Source organism: Myotis yumanensis, unplaced genomic scaffold, assembly GCF_028538775.1.
Source record: "Myotis yumanensis isolate MYYU_CA2020_CCGP unplaced genomic scaffold, mMyoYum1.0.hap1 SCAF_1, whole genome shotgun sequence".
Classification (NCBI taxonomy): domain Eukaryota; kingdom Metazoa; phylum Chordata; class Mammalia; order Chiroptera; family Vespertilionidae; genus Myotis; species Myotis yumanensis.
Window position 1 is genome coordinate 185925391 of NW_027223752.1, and position 19024 is coordinate 185944414.

Genomic DNA, 19024 nt, shown 5'->3' on the forward strand with positions numbered 1-19024 from the left:
AGCCTTGATCACTGCCATACCCCGCACCAAATCCATCTTCTCTAGTGCAGTTAGAATGGTATTTCCCAAAGGCAAGTCCTATTAGTTTATTTTACTGTTTACAGTCCTTCATAGTTTCCCTTTGTTTCTACATAAATCCCAACTTTCTTAGCACAACCTTTCATTGATTTGGCCACATGTTCACCTCTTCAGTTTCATAGTCTACCCTGAGGGAGTAGGAAGGGGCAACATTCCTCTTCCAGATACTACTTTGTGTGGTAAAATTCAAGACAGAACACAACAGCAATGAAGAAGCATTTGCTAAGAAGACTTCTTTGGGTTTTGTGGGTTTTTTTTTTTTTTGATTCGATAGCTAGTCTGTGGAAAGCAGCAATTTTGAGCTGCCCAGGAAGTCATGCAGTTTTATGAGTTGCACTCTACCTTTATTTTAAAGTAAAGGTAATCCGATAGCAAGATTGCATAAAGAACTTTTCATGTGGCATGAGTTCATCCCCCATTCAGTCCTGCATCCTACACTGTACATCTGTAGACAGCCGAACCTGTGGAACCTGTCATAACTCTTCATAATGACGGTCTAAACAGTCATCAACACGCATTTTTATACTCATTTTTGTTGTTTAGAAGTCTTAATAAAGATCCTACTTCTTGATACAGGAAGAGTTTCATTCTTTGATTGCCAGATTAATAATCTGGTAATATATTTGTGTTTTTCTTACCTTCCCCCACCGCTTTCCCAAATCACTTAGGAAAAATTTAGAACCAAAAAAGGTTGCTAAAATTACTGTTATGATATAATAAATAATGAAAATTTTTCAATGCTTTGGTGTTTTTTTTTTTTTTTAGAAACAACTCAAATTATTGGTATGAGTGCAACTTTGAACAATGTTGAAGACCTGCAAGAATTCCTTCAAGCAGAATATTACACCAGTCAGTTCAGGCCAGTATGTACCTGAAGTTTGCACTGTAGTTATGTATCATCTTAGAAACAAAAGTAGCTATTGTACCAAGTAAAAAAATTCCATAGAGTAGTGAAGGGCCATAATTCCACTCACCATGCCTATATGCTAATAAGAATTTATAGAGAATGTAAACTCTGGGGTCAGGGATCTTGGCTTGTGTCACAATTGTATCTGCAGCACCTGGAATAGTGACTGGCCTAAATATTCAATGAATGAATATTTATTGAATGAAAATTTCCAGACATATTCTATTTGTCTACTTCTTATTCTATAAGGTAAAAGTTTTCACTCAGTCAAAATTTAGTAATTTATGTTTTGAACTATTAGCACAGTAAAAAAGTTATCTTAAAAGTTAAAATATTTACACTTGGTGGTTATAATGCTTTTAAAATAAATCTAGGTTTCACATAGATTTAAAATTAAACTCCCCAGTAACAGTATTCCCAAAATGCTTGAAGAAAGTAAATAAATGTATCTGTCTGCAGTACTAGTGTGCATGTTCTGTCTCTGAATGGGTTCTCAGAAAATGATTTTTAAGAATCACCAAATTTTAATTTGAAAGTTGTTGTTTTTATATTTGCATCACAAAAGAAAAATTTTAAAGATATTTCATCACCTTAATTGTCAAATTAGGTGTTATTCTTTTGAACATGCAATGAAGTATGTTTACAAACTTTTTGTCTACAAATACTTAAAAATAATGTGGCAGTTAGATTGAAAACTGATGATTAATGAAACAAAGTTTTAAATCTTGAGAAATAACTCCTTAATAAAAGATAAAGAGTGTGAACATTTAACTCATTTGTACTTGTTGTGAAAAATAAGGAAGTGTTTGGTTTCTGTTTAGACATGTAGCTATTCAATTCAAAAGTATATTTTAAGGATATTACTCCCTAATTTTACTTACGAGCAAAAAGAGACTTAAAAAAAAAGAAATGGTAAAGAAAGTACTTTTAAGTTAAAGCATGTTTTTGTATACAGACCATAGAAAAGCTAAAATATTTGTATAGGTATTTTTACAACATATTTTTTTTTTTTTTTTTTTTTTTTTTAAATATTTTTTATTGATTTTTTTACAGAGAGGAAGGGAGAGGGATAGAGAGTTAGAAACATCGATGAGAGAGAAACATCGACCAGCTGCCTCCTGCACACTCCCCACTGGGGATGTGCCCGCAACCAAGGTACATGCCCTTGACCGGAATCGAACCTGGGACCTTTCAGTCTGCAGGCCAACGCTCTATCCACTGAGCCAAACCGGTTTGGCTACAACATATTTTTACAAAATTTGTAACTCTGAAAAAAGGAATTTGTATGTGTTATTAATTGCAAATGTCCCTTTAATTTAAGGTTGAATTAAAAGAATATCTGAAAATAAATGATTCAATATATGAGGTTGACAGCAGAGCTGAAAATGGCATGACTTTTTCACGTCTCCTTAATTATAAGGTAATGTTAATAACCCCTGAACCCGAGATCCCCAGGTTTTGTGTCCAGGAGCCCTGGGGCACCACAGAATGTTCACATGAGTCCCATGGAATATTTTAGATTTTTAAGAGAAACCTCTGATGCTTGAAATCTGTTGGACACCATAAAAACTACTGGTTCAAGGTAGTTATTTTCTATTTTCAACATTAGATAACACTACATTCCTTTCTATAATATCATAGCTTTGTGAAGATGGGTTTTTTTTTTGCAGTTACTATAAGCAAAAACCACGTGAAAATCAATATGGGACAGGAAATAAGGGTAATAACTACATTTGTCCAATTCCAAGCTTCAAAATACTGCAGTGTCCAGCTGTTCACACATCCCATTAGTGGGCCATTGTGGTTATTTAAGGTTTATATAAACATTTTTTAAAAACCTCAGAGGGAAGGCAGGGGAGGGTGGGGGTAGGGAGGAAGAAATCAACCAATGAACTCATATGGTATATGCATAATCCATAGACACAGACAATAGGATGGTGAAGGCCTGGGGGGATGAAGGGGAATGAGAGAGGTCAATGGGGTAAAAAAGGGGACATATGTAATACTCTCAACAATAAAGATTAAAAAAATATATATTTATTTATATTTATTGACTTCAGAGAGGAAGGGAAAGGGAGAGATAGAAACATCAATGATGAGAGAGAATCATTGCTCAGCTGCCTCATGCTTGCCCCCAGAGGGGATTGAGCCTGCAACCCAGGCATGTACCCTAACTGGGAATTGAACTGTGACCTCCTGGTTCATAGGTCGATGTTCAAACTCTGAGCCACACCCGCAGGCTGAATATATATATATATATTTTATTCACCTGATGTATATTATTTATGCAGACAGCTACTAAGTTGCAAGGAAATATATTCTTATTAGGTTGTTTAGACCTAACTCCCCAATAAATAAAAATGGTAATTTTCTTAGCCTTGGGACTCCATGAACCAAGAAAATTTGCAGACCTCTCCCTTAAGTGTTCATTCATTTATCAACAACAGCAAAAAGGAACATTTGTGGACTATTTAATTCAGACATTGGTGTATGAAAATTTTAATGTCTACTATGTTAATGTTCTATAATATATGAAGGATATTAAAAAGGGGAGAAAAGGATTTTACTACAGTTTTAGAATTCTATGAATTCTAATTCATAGTTTTCAGAAAGTCAAAGGAAGTAAGGAGATTTTAAATAACTTTACACTTTTCATGTTCTTTGAGTTCCTTGTGTCTGCTTGATAAATAATTTTTTATTTCTAAAAATGTACTGTAATATATGATTGAATCTATATTTTTAAAAGCTAGTAGTAATAGTTAAAGATAAATCTTATTTGCACAGTCCTTTGACTATTATTAGGATCAATCTGTGTTTCTCTGGACATATTTTGTACTGCTTTGGTGAAGATGGGCATGCAGTGGAGTTATTAATAGCATTAGCGTTTTCACTTCTTTAATTTAAAACCAAATATACCTCACAAAATCCTAATACCATAAGAGAAAAGTGAGAATTAACATTTTGATATGTAATATAGGTTTCATTTTTTTCCTTTAAATGATCAGATTTACTAAATCAGAACTTCAAATTATGGTGGTTTACTTACCTTTCAAAGCTTTTATCATTGCTAACTACCTTGTTGCTGTGTCTTGTTATGCAGTATTCTGATGCTCTGAAAAAGATGGATCCTGATCACTTGGTAGCATTGGTGACAGAAGTTATTCCCAATAATTCCTGCTTAGTTTTTTGTCCCACTAAGAAGAACTGTGAAAATGTAGCAGAAATGATATGCAAATTTTTAAGCAAGTATGTTAATCTTTTAAAAATATTTTGTTCTATTTTATTTTTGTCATAATTTGCATATTCTGTATTCTGTTTATTCAATGAGCACTAATTACTTCATGCAGAACATTGTTTTAAGTTGTTCTACTTGATTCTGAAGGCCTTAACCTTGAAGGAAGTTTAACTATGAAATTCACATATGTGAAATAGAGAAAAATTTCAAGACTACATGTAAGAGGATGCTAATACAATGGTTTAGATCAGTGATTCTCAACCTTGGCTGCACAGTGAATAGGGAACTTTTCTTTTTCTTAATATGTTTTATATTAATTTTAGAGAAAGAGGAAGGAAGAGGGAGAGAGAGATACATCAATCGGCTACCTTCTGCACATCCCCTACTGGGGATCGAGCCTGCAGCCCGGGCATGTCCCCCGACCGGGAATCGAACCAGTGACCTCTTGGTTCATGGGTCGACACTCAAGCACCGAGCCACACTAGCTGGGCAGAGTTATTAGATATTATTAACTATATTCCCTGTGCTGTGCTTTACCTCCCCATGACTATTTTGTAACTACCAATTTGTACTTCTTAATCCCTTCACCTTTTTCACTATTTCCTGATAATAGCTAAAGCTCTGGTCATAAATCTCCCTAAGAAATGATACCTCAGTGCTTCTCAGAATTCAGGCTAAAATTTGACTTAACTTTCTTTTCCATTCTTATTTCTCCTACTCTTCATTCACCCTGTGATTCATCCAAACTGGACTGCTACCTTCTTTGTTTATGCCTTGAACTTACCATTTTCAAGCCTTTGATAATGCTTTACCCTCTGCCAAGAATGCACTTCCCTGCCCCTTCATTGCCACCTTTCTAACACCTGTTCATCAAGACCCAGCTCAGATCTCAAGTTCTCCCACAACCATTCTTCATACAATCATATCTTCTGTGATCAATTATAAATAACATCTTCCTTCTCTAAAATTATATGCTGATTATCTATATTCTCACTGCTTTTAAGACCTAATGCCTTGAGAAGTGTTTATCCTGTACATCTTTCTCAGGACCTTGAACACTGGCTGGCAAAGAGCAGCAGAAAGTCCTCTGCTCTACTAAGCTGTCACTTCTTTGCACTGATAACTCTTGACCATTTTCTTCCCAATTCTTCATTGTTGTACTTTTGTCTCTTTGCCTCCATTTCTCAACTTCTTACGCAATTACTGGTGTTCTTCAGTGAACACCAGCCAGAGCTTTCTATTCTTTCCATGAAACAGACCAAAATAACACAGGCCTGTGTGTATTTTATTTATATTTTGGATGATATGTGTGTGCTACTGGTATTTAGAAGTTGTTGCTTTACAGCCATTTGGTAGTTATTTCTACACAGTTTTTCTTTCTTTTCTTAAAATAACAGGTGCTTCTAGATATAGAGACACTGTAAGATAATATTGAAATTTCTAAAATGCTAGTATCCAGACTGTCATATATTGTGGATGGTTTAATAATATATGTTTCCATCTTAAGAGAAGAGAATTTATTACTTAAAATAAAATAAATCATTTTCAATAAAGCTATATGATCTAGTGAAAAAAAAAAAATTAACATTTAGAGCAGGGCTCAAACCTGGTATCCAAGGATTCATAGAAAGTACAGGAATGAGCTTCAGGAAGTCCATGAACCCTCTGATATTAAATGCAAAATATTCGTGTTTATGTGAATATTTGTGTGATTTTTCTTAGCTTTATTCAAATTTTCACAGTGCTCTGTGATCCACACAAAAATGTTGAAAGAGACTGCCTAATTGTGAAATCAGAATCAAAATTCTAAGAACATTTTATGTACTTATGTAACTAAAATTAATATTTTTAAAGGAATATTTACATGCATCTACTGAAATCAAAAGTATAGGCACTTTGTCACTATAAGATCAGGGTTCATATTTCTAACAGATCTTTTTTCCTAGGGACTATCTGAAACACAGGGAAAAAGAAAAACAGGAGGTAATTAAGAACTTGAAGAGTATCAGCAGTGGCAACTTGTGTCCTGTTTTAAAGCGCACTATCCCATTAGGAGTTGCTTATCACCATAGTGGTTTAATGAGTGATGAAAGAAAGCTCTTGGAGGAAGCTTATTCCACAGGAGTTCTCTGCCTTTTGACCTGCACATCCACCCTAGCAGCAGGTGTTAACCTGCCAGCTCGAAGGTGAGATATACGTCACTGTTGACCAGGCTCAAAACTTTTCAATTCCTAGCTTACCAGTTTCATTGTTGTTTTATCCTTTCTTGGTAGTGGGTGAGAATTTATTGTTTTGTTGTTGTTGTTTTCAGTATTTGCTGAGTTGATCCTTTGGTTTATTTCCTTTAATATTTAATGAAAAACAATATTAGTAGCTTTCCTGGTATTAAAATTCCTTCTTCCTTTTGTGCCCTCCAAATCTGGTTTTGTTTTGTAATATGTTTTTATTGATTTCAGAGAGAGAGGGAGGAGACGGGAGAGAGAGAGTGAGAAACATCGATGATGGGAGAGAAACATTGATCAGCTGCGTCCTGCACACCCTCTACTGGGGACTGAGCCCACAACCTGGACAACCTTTTGGTACATGGGACCAATCTGGTTTGATGTCAAGGTTTATTATCCTGCTTGGGTAGAAACAGTTGGAAAGCTTTCCACCATTTTTTATCATATGAAAGAGTTTATTTTACATAGGTATTTCCTTGTAGAGAACTCATCCATAAAGACTCTTGAGTCTAGTACAGTGATGGTGAACCTATGACACACGTGTCAGAGGTGACACGCAAACTCATTTTTTTGGTTGATTTTTCTTTGTTAAATGGCATTTAAATATATAAAATAAATATCAAAAATAGAAGTCTTTGTTTTACTATGGTTGCAAATATCAAAAAATTTCTATATGTGACATGGCACCAGAGTTAAGTTAGGGTTTTTCAAAATGCTGACGCCAAGCTCAAAAGGTTCGCCATCACTGGTCTAGTATCTTTTTTGGAGTAGATCATTGATTACCTTTTCAGTTATTACTAAAGCTGTGGCCTGCATAGTTGATTTCTGTTCTTCCAAACAAATCATCAATTTTTATAAAGCATCCATGAGTGTTAAAAAAATATGTGTTCCTTTTTGAGTGTGCAGTTGTCTGTATCTCAATGAGATCACAGTTATTAATCATGTTACCAGCTCCTTTATTTTCTTACTCTTTGTGATTCCTTAATCTGTCCATTTCAGAGAGGTGTGTTAGTCTCCCATTTTAATTGTGAAGTTGTCAATTTCTCCTTTTTGCATTCTAGAAGTGCATATATTTCAAAAGTATTTGGGTATTAAAAAGGTGTATTCCAGCCCTGGCCAGCCCTGGTCAGCATGGTTCAGTGGTTGGAGCAGCAGCATGCCCGCTGATGGATTGCAGGTTCAATTGCCAATCAAGAGCTGTATCTTGGTTGCCGGTCCCATCCAACCTCTGGTCAGGGTGGGTGTGTGAGGCAGCCAATCAATGTGTCTCTGTCACATCTATGTTTCTCTCTCTCTCTCTTTCTCTCTCTCCACCCTTTCCTTCCACTTTCTCTAAAAATCAATGGAAAAAATATCCTGACTCTTTGGATGAGGATTAAAAACAAAAAAGGTTTATTCTAAATATCTTTTTTTAAAATATATATTTTTATTGATTTCAGAGAGGAAGGGAGAGGGAGAGATAGAAACATCAATGATGAAAATCATTGATCAGCTGCCTCCTGCACACCCCCCACTGGGGATTGAGCCCACAACCCAGGCATATGCCCTGACCAGGAATCGAACCATGACCTCCTGGTTCAGAGGTCAACACTCAACCACTGAGCCATGCCGGCTGGGCTACTCCAACTATCTTATTGTTAAATTATACCTTCTATCAATATAAGTTTTTCTAACTTAGTGATTTTATTTCGAATATGAGGACTACATTATTTTTGCCAAGTATATCTTTTTCCATTCTTTTATTTTCAACCTCTGTTATTTGGTTTTTGAAAAAAACAGAAAGTTATCCTATATAATAAAAGCCTAATATGCTAAGTATCCAGTTGTCCAGTTGTCCATTCAGCCAATCAAAGCATAATATGCTAACAATATGCTAAGGACGCTCAATTGCTCTCTATGACGTGCACTGACCACCAGGGGGCAGACGCTCCAACAGGTAGGTTAGCTTGCTGCTGGGGTCCGGCCAATTGGAACTGAGCGAGACAGGCTGCACACACCCTGGAGCCCTCCCGCGGTCCCTCCTTGGCTAGCCAACCTCCCACATCCCTTTCTGGCCCTGATCGTGCACCGCTGGGGTCCCTTGGCCTGGCCTGCACCCTCTTGCAATCTGGGACCCCTCAGGGGATGTTGGAGAGCTGGTTTCGGCCCCATCCCACAGGCCAGGCCGAGGGACCCCACTGGTGCACAAATTCATGCACTGGGCCTCTAGTGTGTGTATATATATATGTATATATACGTATATATATATATACACACACACACATATATATGTATATGTATATATACACACATACATATATATTCTATTTTTCTTTTTCTTTAAACATTTTTTTTTATTGATTTCAGAGAGGAAGGGAGTGGGAGAGAGAGAGAAACACCAATGATGAGAGAGAATCATTGATTGGCCGCCGCCTGCATGCCCCCCACTGGGGAACGTGCCCGCAACCCGAGCATGTACCCTTGACCAGAATTGAACCCGGGACCTTTCAGTCCGCAGGCCGATGCTCTATTCACTGAGCCAAACTGGCCAGGACTATATTCTATTTTTCTTTCTTTTTTTTTTTTTAATATATTTTATTGATTTTTTTTTACAGAGAGGAAGGAGAGGGATAGAGAGTTAGAAACATTGATGAGAGAGAAATTCGATCAGCTGCCTCCTGCACAGCCCCTATTGGGGATGTGCCCGCAACCTGCCCTTGGCCGGAATTGAACCTGGGACCCTTGAGTCCGCAGGCCGACGCTCTATCCACTGAGCCAAACCAGTCAGGGCTATTCTATTTTTCTTATTCCAACTGTTAAAATGTTAGCAGTTGTAATGAAAATATTTTTTTGTCATTGTAGAATTAATCAATAATTATATTCTCTTGTACATGAGTTTTGCCATTTATATATCCTCTTATACTGCCTTATGTATGTATGTTGCAATTAACTAAAATTGTAGTTCCAGATTTTTACATTTTTTCATTTTATAATTAAACTTACTTGTATATTATCCTTGGTTTTTGTTTTGATTACCATTGCCTCTGGTATCCCACATCTTCCTTTTGTGATTCTTTTATTTTTCTTGCCACCCTTGAGTAATTATTAAGTACTACTAGTATATTGAGGTAAAAAAGTTTGTCTTTCCATAGCTGAAGATGTCTTTATTTTAGCCTCACACTTTAACGCCTTACTAGAATTTTAGGTTCAATTTTTTTCCTTGGCGACTTCAGTATTGTTTCTTGTTTTTTAGGAGCCAATGTTGCTCATTTTTGTTTTTGTGTAGGTTCACTGTTTTTCTCTTTCCAGATCCGTTAAACTTGTCTCTTTAACTGTAAAATTCTGTCATAGTGCATAATAATAATTGCAAGCTATTGCACTCCCTCCTTCATGCCATAGTACCTTTACATGCATTGACTTAATAGATCTCCACGCCAACTCTTTGAGGAAGGTTATATTTCATTATCCACATTTTATAGAAGGGAAAACTTAGGTGCTGAACAATGAAATAATTTGCCCAACTTCAGGCCCAACAAATGAGTTTCACAGCCAAAGTTTGAAACCTGGAAATTAATTCTACAATCCCAACCATCCCAGTTTAGCTACTTTTCATTCTTAGGGCTTAGCACTTGGATATATGTTTTCAATTTAAAGTTTTATGCCTTTCATAATCTTAGAGTAATTTTTTTGGTTATTGTATTATTTTTCCTTTCATTATCTCACTCTCGGCTTTTGTAATTTCAGAGTTGGAACTTTCTAGATTGAGTTTTCTTATCTCTTTTCTCATACATTTTTGCAGTCTTTACCTTCTATATAACTATATCCCATTAACTATGTTTATTAATTATTCAGTTATTTTATTGAATTTTTTAAATGAACTTAAATTTTTTTCTTAATTTCCAAGAACTCTCTTCTTTTATTGCTCTTTTTTTAAATAAGGTCTGCTGTCGATTTTGAATGCAATACCCTCAAGGATTTTCTATAGATACTTATTAGAATTTAAGTTCTTTAAGTTTTGTATTATCTGCTTCTATCAGACTTTTTTTCTTTATGTTCTTGTTGTTTTTCTGTTATGTCATTAGTTTTTTTTTTTTCCAAATGTTAATCTGGGCTGTTCATTGAGATTTATAAATAAAGGAGGTGGTTAATCAGTATAGGCAAATACCATAGATTTTTCTCTCATCTTTTAACAGAAAAGCTGGCTACAGACTGTTATATATGTGAGCAGGATGAAATCAGCTTGTTTATAGGTCAAAAATAGTTGAAATCTGCAATTGTATATAGTTGACAACAATATAAATTCATCAATAAATTTGCATATGTTGGTGGTACATAGTGAGAGTTTTCATTTATGGAGTATAAAATAAAAAAAAACTGTTGCTGAAGTGGATTGGTCATAAGCTTTGCAGCAGCTAGGCGGACTTAAGTTCAAATTATGTTTCTGGTAATTACTAATTTTGTGGGTTGAGATAAACCAATTAGCCCCTTGTCAATATATATATATTTTTACAAGGAGTTTTGTAAGAATTACAGATAATGTACATAAAGAACCTAGGACATCATAGATTTTTGGTAAATACTAGTTTTCTATTATTTTAAGTTAATATGTTATTAAATTTAATATTACATAGATATAATGAAATTAAGAATTTAAAAAATAAGTGCTATCGCTATAGGTGGAATATAACTTTTAATTAATTTTATCAATTTCATAGAGTTATTTTGAGAGCCCCCTATGTTGCTAAGGAATTTTTAAAGAGAAGTCAGTATAAACAGATGATTGGCAGAGCTGGCCGTGCTGGAATAGATTCTGTTGGGGAGAGTATCCTTATATTGCAAGAAAAAGACAAGCAACAGGTAACACTCAGTCTAGTTGTTAGTTGATTGTTTTGTCTTTTTTTGGACTTTGGCCTACCACTTTTATGAGATCATCTTTTAAAAATTAATTATTAATATTTCTCTAAATAATGTTTCCTTCTCTATGATTAAAAATTAGAAAGAGTAGTTTGAGTACTTTTGTATTTTAGGCAAACAATAAAAAGCATTTTTCCTAATTATCTTCTATTTTCATGAGCACAACTGTACGTTCTTTTTTTGTCTTTGTTTTTTTATCTTCCCCTGCCTCCACAAGATATGCAAAAAATTTAAAATTTTATACCATTTATTCTTTATAATAACACAAAACTTAATACTGCTTTAACTTTTATAGGCATTGGAGTTAATAAGCAGACCATTAGAAAACTGTTACAGCCATCTTGTTCAAGAATTCACCAAGGGAATCCAAACGTTGTTTCTCTCATTGATTGGTTTGAAGGTATATTTTAATATTTTAAAATCTTTTTACTGTTACCTAAGATAATAGAGGTTAAATAGTTATGAAAATTGTAAAGTATGAAAAAAATGTTAACTTTAATTTGATGTTGAAAAGAACAGTCTGTGACCTGATAGATCTGAATCTGGATTTATATGTGCATTTTTAATCTTTGAGTTATAAGAAATATGAGAAATCAACATCATAACTGGGCATCAGTTATAAATATTAGAGTTTTGTGGATACTATGGATACACAAATTGCTGTGAAGAAATGGGTCCTGATATGGGATAATCCAGCATTTCTGCCCTTTTTAAGAGTAAGGTTCACCTATAGTCCTGTGATCATTCTAGGTATTTTAAACATTTATGAGATAACTATAGCCTTTATTAGGTAGAAAATTAAAAAAACACTTTAAAAAAAAGGCATGACAGGAAAATACTCTTTTACTCAGAATAGAAATTAGCTCTCTCTTTTTTAGGTTTACTCTTGAGTTAAACTTCCTTTTTAGAATTATTCTTAAGGAAATGTTAACTTTGTGCCCAATGTTACTCTGCCACAAAGTGGCAAAGTCAAGTTTTGAATTCAGCTTTATCTAAATACAAAACCAGTGCTCTTAACCTTTCATGCAGTCTGTAGTGACCCACAACTTTGTCTAGTTAACTCCCACCCAGCCTTCAGATTTTCACTTAACCGATCGCTTCCTCAGGAAAGCCTCCCTGTTCCACTGAATCCAGTCAGTCTGCTGTATACTTCATGGAACCACACACTGTACCCACTGGAATGTAAGCCCTGTGAAAGCAGTGTCCACATTTATTTTCATGTCACTGAGTCTCAGTGCCTAACACAGTGCCTGGCATGTGGTTGTGAGTCAGTAAATGCTTGAATTCATTAATGGATTGACTTTGGAATTGGGTATGGTTGAACTTCCAGGTTGCAGCAATAGTGGAGAATCCAGCTTTGAGAGGCTATGGAGGCCAGAGGCAGAGGCTATCCCCGTGGGTTTAAATCACTATGTCTAAAAGTTTTTCACAGAGGGGTAGAAAGTGAACATGGTGGTAGCTAGAAGGATCAAGTAAATGTTATTTTTTTAACCCCCAGTGTTAACTGTAATTAACCAAGTAGAAAACAGTATAGAAACTAAGTCCGTGATAATCTACACACTGAGTATCAGTTCTAGAATAGAATATCTTAAAAGTGTAATTTTAGCCTAATTGAAGACTATATTAAGAGAAGAAGGGATAAAAAATGTCAGTGCTCTATAATATGTTTTTTTATTCCTTATATTGGTTTAATATGAAATAACTAAAGTTTTCCATTTGAAATATTATCAGAATTGTGAGAAATATGCTTATTGACTGACTATATTTTAGTATAACATACTGATATCATTGAAATTGCCTAATATAAAATTATTCTAATTCAGAATCAACTCTACAACTAATTAACAAATGAAGGGTTAAGTATTACTGATGATTGCCATTAAAAGTTTTAAATAGTGAATAAAAGGAGGAGAGAGAAAAAGGCAGGAAAAGAAGATAGAAATGAGACAAAAAGAGGTGGGAAACTGTATTTCTTTTTAGGTAATATACAGGGAAAATATTGCCTGATCTTGTTTCAGTAGAGACTTTCACTTGTATTTTCCATGTGTTTTTTTATTTCTTTTTAAATACAATTTTTAGATTGTTTTCACAGGTGGCTGAAAAGGAGTAATGGGAGGATTTCTGAAGAAGGCAGAGTGGGAATTAGTGATTATTGGTTGAGGAATAAACAGATCACAGCTTTGGAGATACTGTGAAAAATTATTCAAAAAGACCTAAGAGGGCGTGTGTGTGTGTGTGTGTGTGTGTGTGTGTATAGATGTTTTCATAACAAGTTTGAATATGATAACTGTCTTCTTCCTTAAAATGTTTTCTCTTGTTAATTTTAAAATGCCATTATAAAATTACCTTTATATATGCAACTATGTAGATATTATACTAATTTTTTATTTAAATATCTTTGAGGTATAGAAATGAATTATCATCTTAATTAGAGTATATTCAAAATGATGTCTTGAATTAAGGAAAATGCTCCAATGTTGTCTTGAATTGTTTCAGATTGCAACACATCTTGGTGACATATATCACTTTATGAGTGGTACACTTTTTGGTGTTCAGCAAAAGATTTTGTTGAAAGAAAAAAGTCTCTTGGAAATAACTGTTGAATCACTTAGATACCTGACAGAAAAAGGACTCCTACAAAAAGACACCATTTTGACAGAAAACGTACTTACACAAAAAGATGCTTGTTATAAGTCCGAAGAATGGTTCCAGTATAGTTTTCATATCACAAAGTTGGGACGAGCTTCTTTTAAAGGTAATAGTTTACCTGAATTTTATTTTACCTAAAATAAATTTTTTTTTAAATCTTACTTTACCAAAATCTGAGGAAATGCATTGGAAAAAGTAGACATTCTGTTACTTTAAATTAGATTTGTAATTTCATATTAATAACATTAATCTTATAAACTTTAAAAAGTTGAAAAAAATTTTAAATTACAAGTAACTTAGAATACTGCAGAAGTATATAGAGAAAAAGGTGTTCATCACTTCTTCACACTTCCCTCCCCCAGCAATCACACAAATATTAATATCCTACCAAGAATAACAATTTGGTGTATAGCTTTTCAAACAGTTCCTGTATATTTCATTTCAATGCATAATACACAGATATATACAGGTTAAAGATTTGTTTAAATTTTTGTTTTTAAATAATATATATTATCTTAGAGACTGTTGCATGACAGTGGATAGATTCTTTCTTAATATCCACTTCATAATTTACTTAATGAAAAATAATACATGTCTGTTATTAAAAATAATCTTTAGGAATCAAATTATGTAAAGGAAAATCCCGTATTCCTGTCCCATTTCCACTCTCCCAGGGGCTGCCTCAGTTAACAATTGCAAATATTTTTATGTATATTTATGCATATATCTATGTGCATTTATATATGTCTGTATGTATATACTTATATATACACACATGCATACATGTATATGCACATAGTTTATTTTTTTAATGGAATCATAGGGTATGTTTTAGCAGCTTGCTTTTCTTATAAAATATCATGCACATCTTTTTGTCATTGTTCTCACCCAAGGACACGTTCTCATCCAAGGACACGTAGAGAGAGAAGAATGGGGTGGAGAGAGAGGGAAAAACATCGATCGGTTGCCTCCCATATGCCTCCCGACTGACCAGGAATCGAACCCTGCAACCTAGGTGTGTGCCCTGACCAGCAATCTAACCTGCCACCTTCTGGTGTGCAGGACCATGTTCCAACCAGTTGAGCCAACCAGCCAGGGCTATCATGAATATCTTAACAAGTTAATCCCTTTAAATTTACCTTTTTTCTTTTACTACTTTAGACATCTACACTAATAAAAGAGAAACATGGTAATTGGCATACGACCGCTACCCTTCCCATTGGCTAATCAGCATATCCTTATGCAAATTAACTGCCAGCCAAGATGGCGGCCGGCAGCCATGCACTGAAGCGAACAGAGAGACTTGCTTGCTCCAGTGATGGCAGACTCCAACGTTCCCCGCCTGACTTGCCGGCCTCTCAGCTGCAACTCTAATCAACTATGTTGCAAATATAGAAGCTAAACAAAACCCCAGAAACCGGCTTTCAGTCAGCCGGGCTTCAGCCAGCCTGACTGCAACATTGTATCAATGTTTTCAGCAGCGAGGCCTCAGAGCTAAAGCTGGCCCAGAATAAAAAAAAAAAAAGAAAAAAAGGAGCGGTTGGGAGCTTCAGTCACCCGTCAGCCAGAAAACAGCCCTCAGCCCCTCAGCCAGCCTGGCCAGGCACCCCAGTGGGGACCCCCACCCTGATCCAGGACACCCTTCAGGGCAAACCAGCCAGCCCCCACCCGTGCACCAGGCCTCTATTCTATATAGTAAAAGGGTAATATGCCTCCCGGCACCGGGATCAGCATGACAGGGGGCAGCACCCAAACCCCCGATCGCCCTGCAGCTCTGTGTGTGACAGGGGAAGGCACCCCAACCCCCTGATCAGCCCTGCTCTGTGCCTGATAGGGGGGAGCTCCCCAATCACCTGATCGCCCTGCGGCTCTGTGTGTGACCGGGTGTGGTGCCCCAAGCCCCCCACCACGGGCCCTGCTCTGTGTGTGACAGGGTGCAGCACTCCAACCCCTGATTGGCCCTGCTCTGTGAGTGACACGGTGCAGCACCCCAACCCCCTGATCTGCCCTGCTCTGTGCATGACGGGGTGGTGACGCAACCTCCCCATCGACCCTGCCTTGAGTGTGACAGGGGGCGGTGCCCCAACCCCCCAATCGGCCCTACCCTGAGCGTGACTGAGGGTGGCATCGCAACTTCCTGATCCGCCCTGCTCTGTGCATGACAGGGGGCTGCGCCCCAACTCCCCAATCAGCCCTGCTCTGAGCCTGACCAGGGGCTGCACCTAGGGATTGGGCATGCCCTCTGCCACCCTGGAGCAGGCCTAAGCCAACAGGTTGTTATCTCCCGAGGGGTCCCAGACTGCGAGAGGGCACAGGCCGGGCTGGGGGACCCCCCCGCCGAGTGCACAAATTTTTGTGCACCGGGCCTCTAGTCTATAGTATGAAGGCCTTAATTTGTTTATCCATTCCCCTATTAATGAACATTTGCACAGTTTCTGAGTTTTTTCAATTATAAACAAGGTTGCATGGACATCTATAGTCATGTATTTTGGGGTATATGTAGAAATGTTTTGGGTTAGATTCCCAAAAATAGAGTAGTTGGGTCAGAAAATATATACTTACTAAATGTTGATAGATACTATCAAAATGACCTCCAAAATAGCCATGCTACAGTACATAATAGGAGATTTTGAATACTGTTTGCTATATTTAGGTAACTTCTAAACAAGACTTTTTTTAAAATCACCTCTTTCCCCCTTTGGTAATTAAGAAAGATGAAATACTTGTATCTTTTAGGAACTATAGATTTGGCTTATTGTGACATTCTGTACAGAGATTTGCAGAAAGGTCTTGAAGGCCTTGTGCTTGAAAGCCTTCTCCATCTAATTTACCTAACCACTCCCTACGATATGGCTTCTCAGTGTGACCCTGATTGGATGATATACTTCAAACAGGTGAGCATAAAAGATTCTTCAGTATAGGCTACTTAGTCTATTAATGATGATATGATTTTTATCAAGTAGTTCACTTTTTCTATTAAAAATATGTTTGAAATTGGGCCTTTAGTTCTTTTCATTTTTTAAAATAGTAATATGACAATAGCATTTTTGGTTTGTTTAACTTAAACATTACTTTTCTGTTAAATATAAACATGTCATTATCAAAAAAATAAAGGTGTGGAAAAAGAAAAAGTATCATCCCTGCTTCCATTTCCCCAAAGATAGTTACTGTTCTGACTTATTGACTACACCATTTTATTTTATAACTAGTGGCCCGGTGCATGAATTTGTGCACATTGAAAGGAGATTAATTAGAATAAATATTTTAATATCACTGTTCGCCCTTTATAATAGAAGTGTCAACCAAATTCACAATCAACAATGACAGATCAAAACACACGCGTGCGATTGGTGTCAGCAAGAGCTTTATATGTATCGTGCATGCCCAAGTTAACTTACCCTTTTATAGATATAGAATAAACTTGCTTAATTAGACCTGCTTTCTGATTTAGCTAAACTTTTTCCTGGCCAGTGAAGCACCCCAACTTCTCTTTCAGGTAATTGTCAGCAACACAGCAGTAAATATCAACACGCAGTAGATTATTATTGTAGATTACACAGGGAGAACAAAGGATAAAATATTTAACTGCAGCAGTGTTTGACTATATTCTGTGCAGTGAGAAAACCTAAAGTCAGTTTCAAGGTCCACCATTTCTTCTTTTCAGTTGGGTCAAGTTTTTAAGCTTTCTAAAACTCCGTTTTCCACCCTAGCCAGTTTGGCTCGGTGGATGGAGCATCAACCTGCGGACTGAAGGGTCCCAGGTTTGATTCCAGTCAAGGGCACATGCCCGGGTTGTGGACTCGATCCCCAGTGGGGGGCATGCAGGAGGCAGCCAATCAATGATTCTCTCTCATCATTGATGTTTCTATCTCTCTCTCCCTCTTCCTTCCTCTCTGAAATCAAAATATGTTAAAAAAAAAAAAAAAAAGAATCTAAGAAAAAAACCACAAAAAAACCCCAACTCCGTTTTCCGGCTAATGAAAAGAAAATAGGATTCCACTGAGTCTCCTATCTACCTACTCCAGGACTTCCATGAGGATCAAATGAGATGAGGCATGGGAAAACACTTCACAGACATTTGGTTAAAGTGTAAAATGTTTGTACCTGGCTATAAAGCAAGTCATGTGGCTGAAGAAACTGCAAGGAGGCTAGTTGCTAGGGAGAGGAAGCCTGGCGTTGCTATGAGACGTCATTACCTGGCACCCACAGCCACCATTTCCAGACTGGCCTGGGCTGTGGGCCACATTTTGCACCATCGGGTCTCAGCAGCATTGGCTGCGATTTGGTGGGCTGTCGTTCTGGGGTGCTGGTGGGGCCTGTGTCCACTTGGGGGAAGCTGAGTGTTGCTTTCTGGGTGCCAGGTCTGTGGTGCCATTTATCTGTAAATGGCCAGTGTGTGTCACAGCAGCTTCTGTGTTGAGCGACTGCCTCCTGGTGGTCAGTGCACGTCATCGCTACCTGTCAGATGGACACTTAGCATATTAACCTTTTATATATATAGATTATATATATAGATGTCTGGAATCTAAAGGAAACCATGAAGACCATCTCTGATGATTGAGAGTTTAGTTACCTGAAAGCTCTGTCAGAGCCAAGCATGATATATCAGACCCAGTACTATTGATAACTGAGAACGAATATCAGTTTTATGGAAAGGTGGACCTGGCTCTATTTATTACAAAAGCAAGTGGCAGAGTACAAACTATTATGATTTTATTGTAAACACGATGGATGCATGAACACATTTTAGGCAGAAGTGGTATGTGGCTTTTAATTGCAAGAAATTAACTTTCTTTTTAATGTCATATTTTAAAATTATTCCTGTAAGTTTTCTTAGCCAGTAGTATATAAGGCAGTTACTTTCAAAAGCTTTCCCTCTTCTCCTAACCACCCTTCCAATATTACACAGTACTTGTGACCATGACTTTAAATAATTCTACAAAAATATGCTATAGCCCTGGCCAGTTTGGTTCAGTGGATAGAGCGTCGGCCTGTGGACTGAAGGGTCCCAGGTTCAATTCCAGTCAAGGACATATTCCT

At 36.6% G+C, this 19024-nt stretch overlaps 1 protein-coding gene across 2 annotated transcripts in view; it reads left to right on the top strand.

The window, feature by feature from the left end:
* Nucleotides 1-19024, top strand: part of HELQ (helicase, POLQ like) — a 41672-nt gene that overhangs the window by 10496 nt on the left and 12152 nt on the right. For both annotated transcript variants that reach the window (XR_011468364.1, XM_070393554.1), the window contains exons 6-13: nt 844-941; nt 2307-2405; nt 4086-4231; nt 6167-6406; nt 11137-11278; nt 11631-11735; nt 13832-14090; nt 16721-16878. Coding sequence is in view for 1 of the 2 variants with exons in the window: in XM_070393554.1 (XP_070249655.1) it covers nt 844-941; nt 2307-2405; nt 4086-4231; nt 6167-6406; nt 11137-11278; nt 11631-11735; nt 13832-14090; nt 16721-16878 (1247 nt within the window). In the remaining variant the exon portion in view is untranslated. The remainder of the gene's footprint in view (nt 1-843; nt 942-2306; nt 2406-4085; nt 4232-6166; nt 6407-11136; nt 11279-11630; nt 11736-13831; nt 14091-16720; nt 16879-19024) is intronic.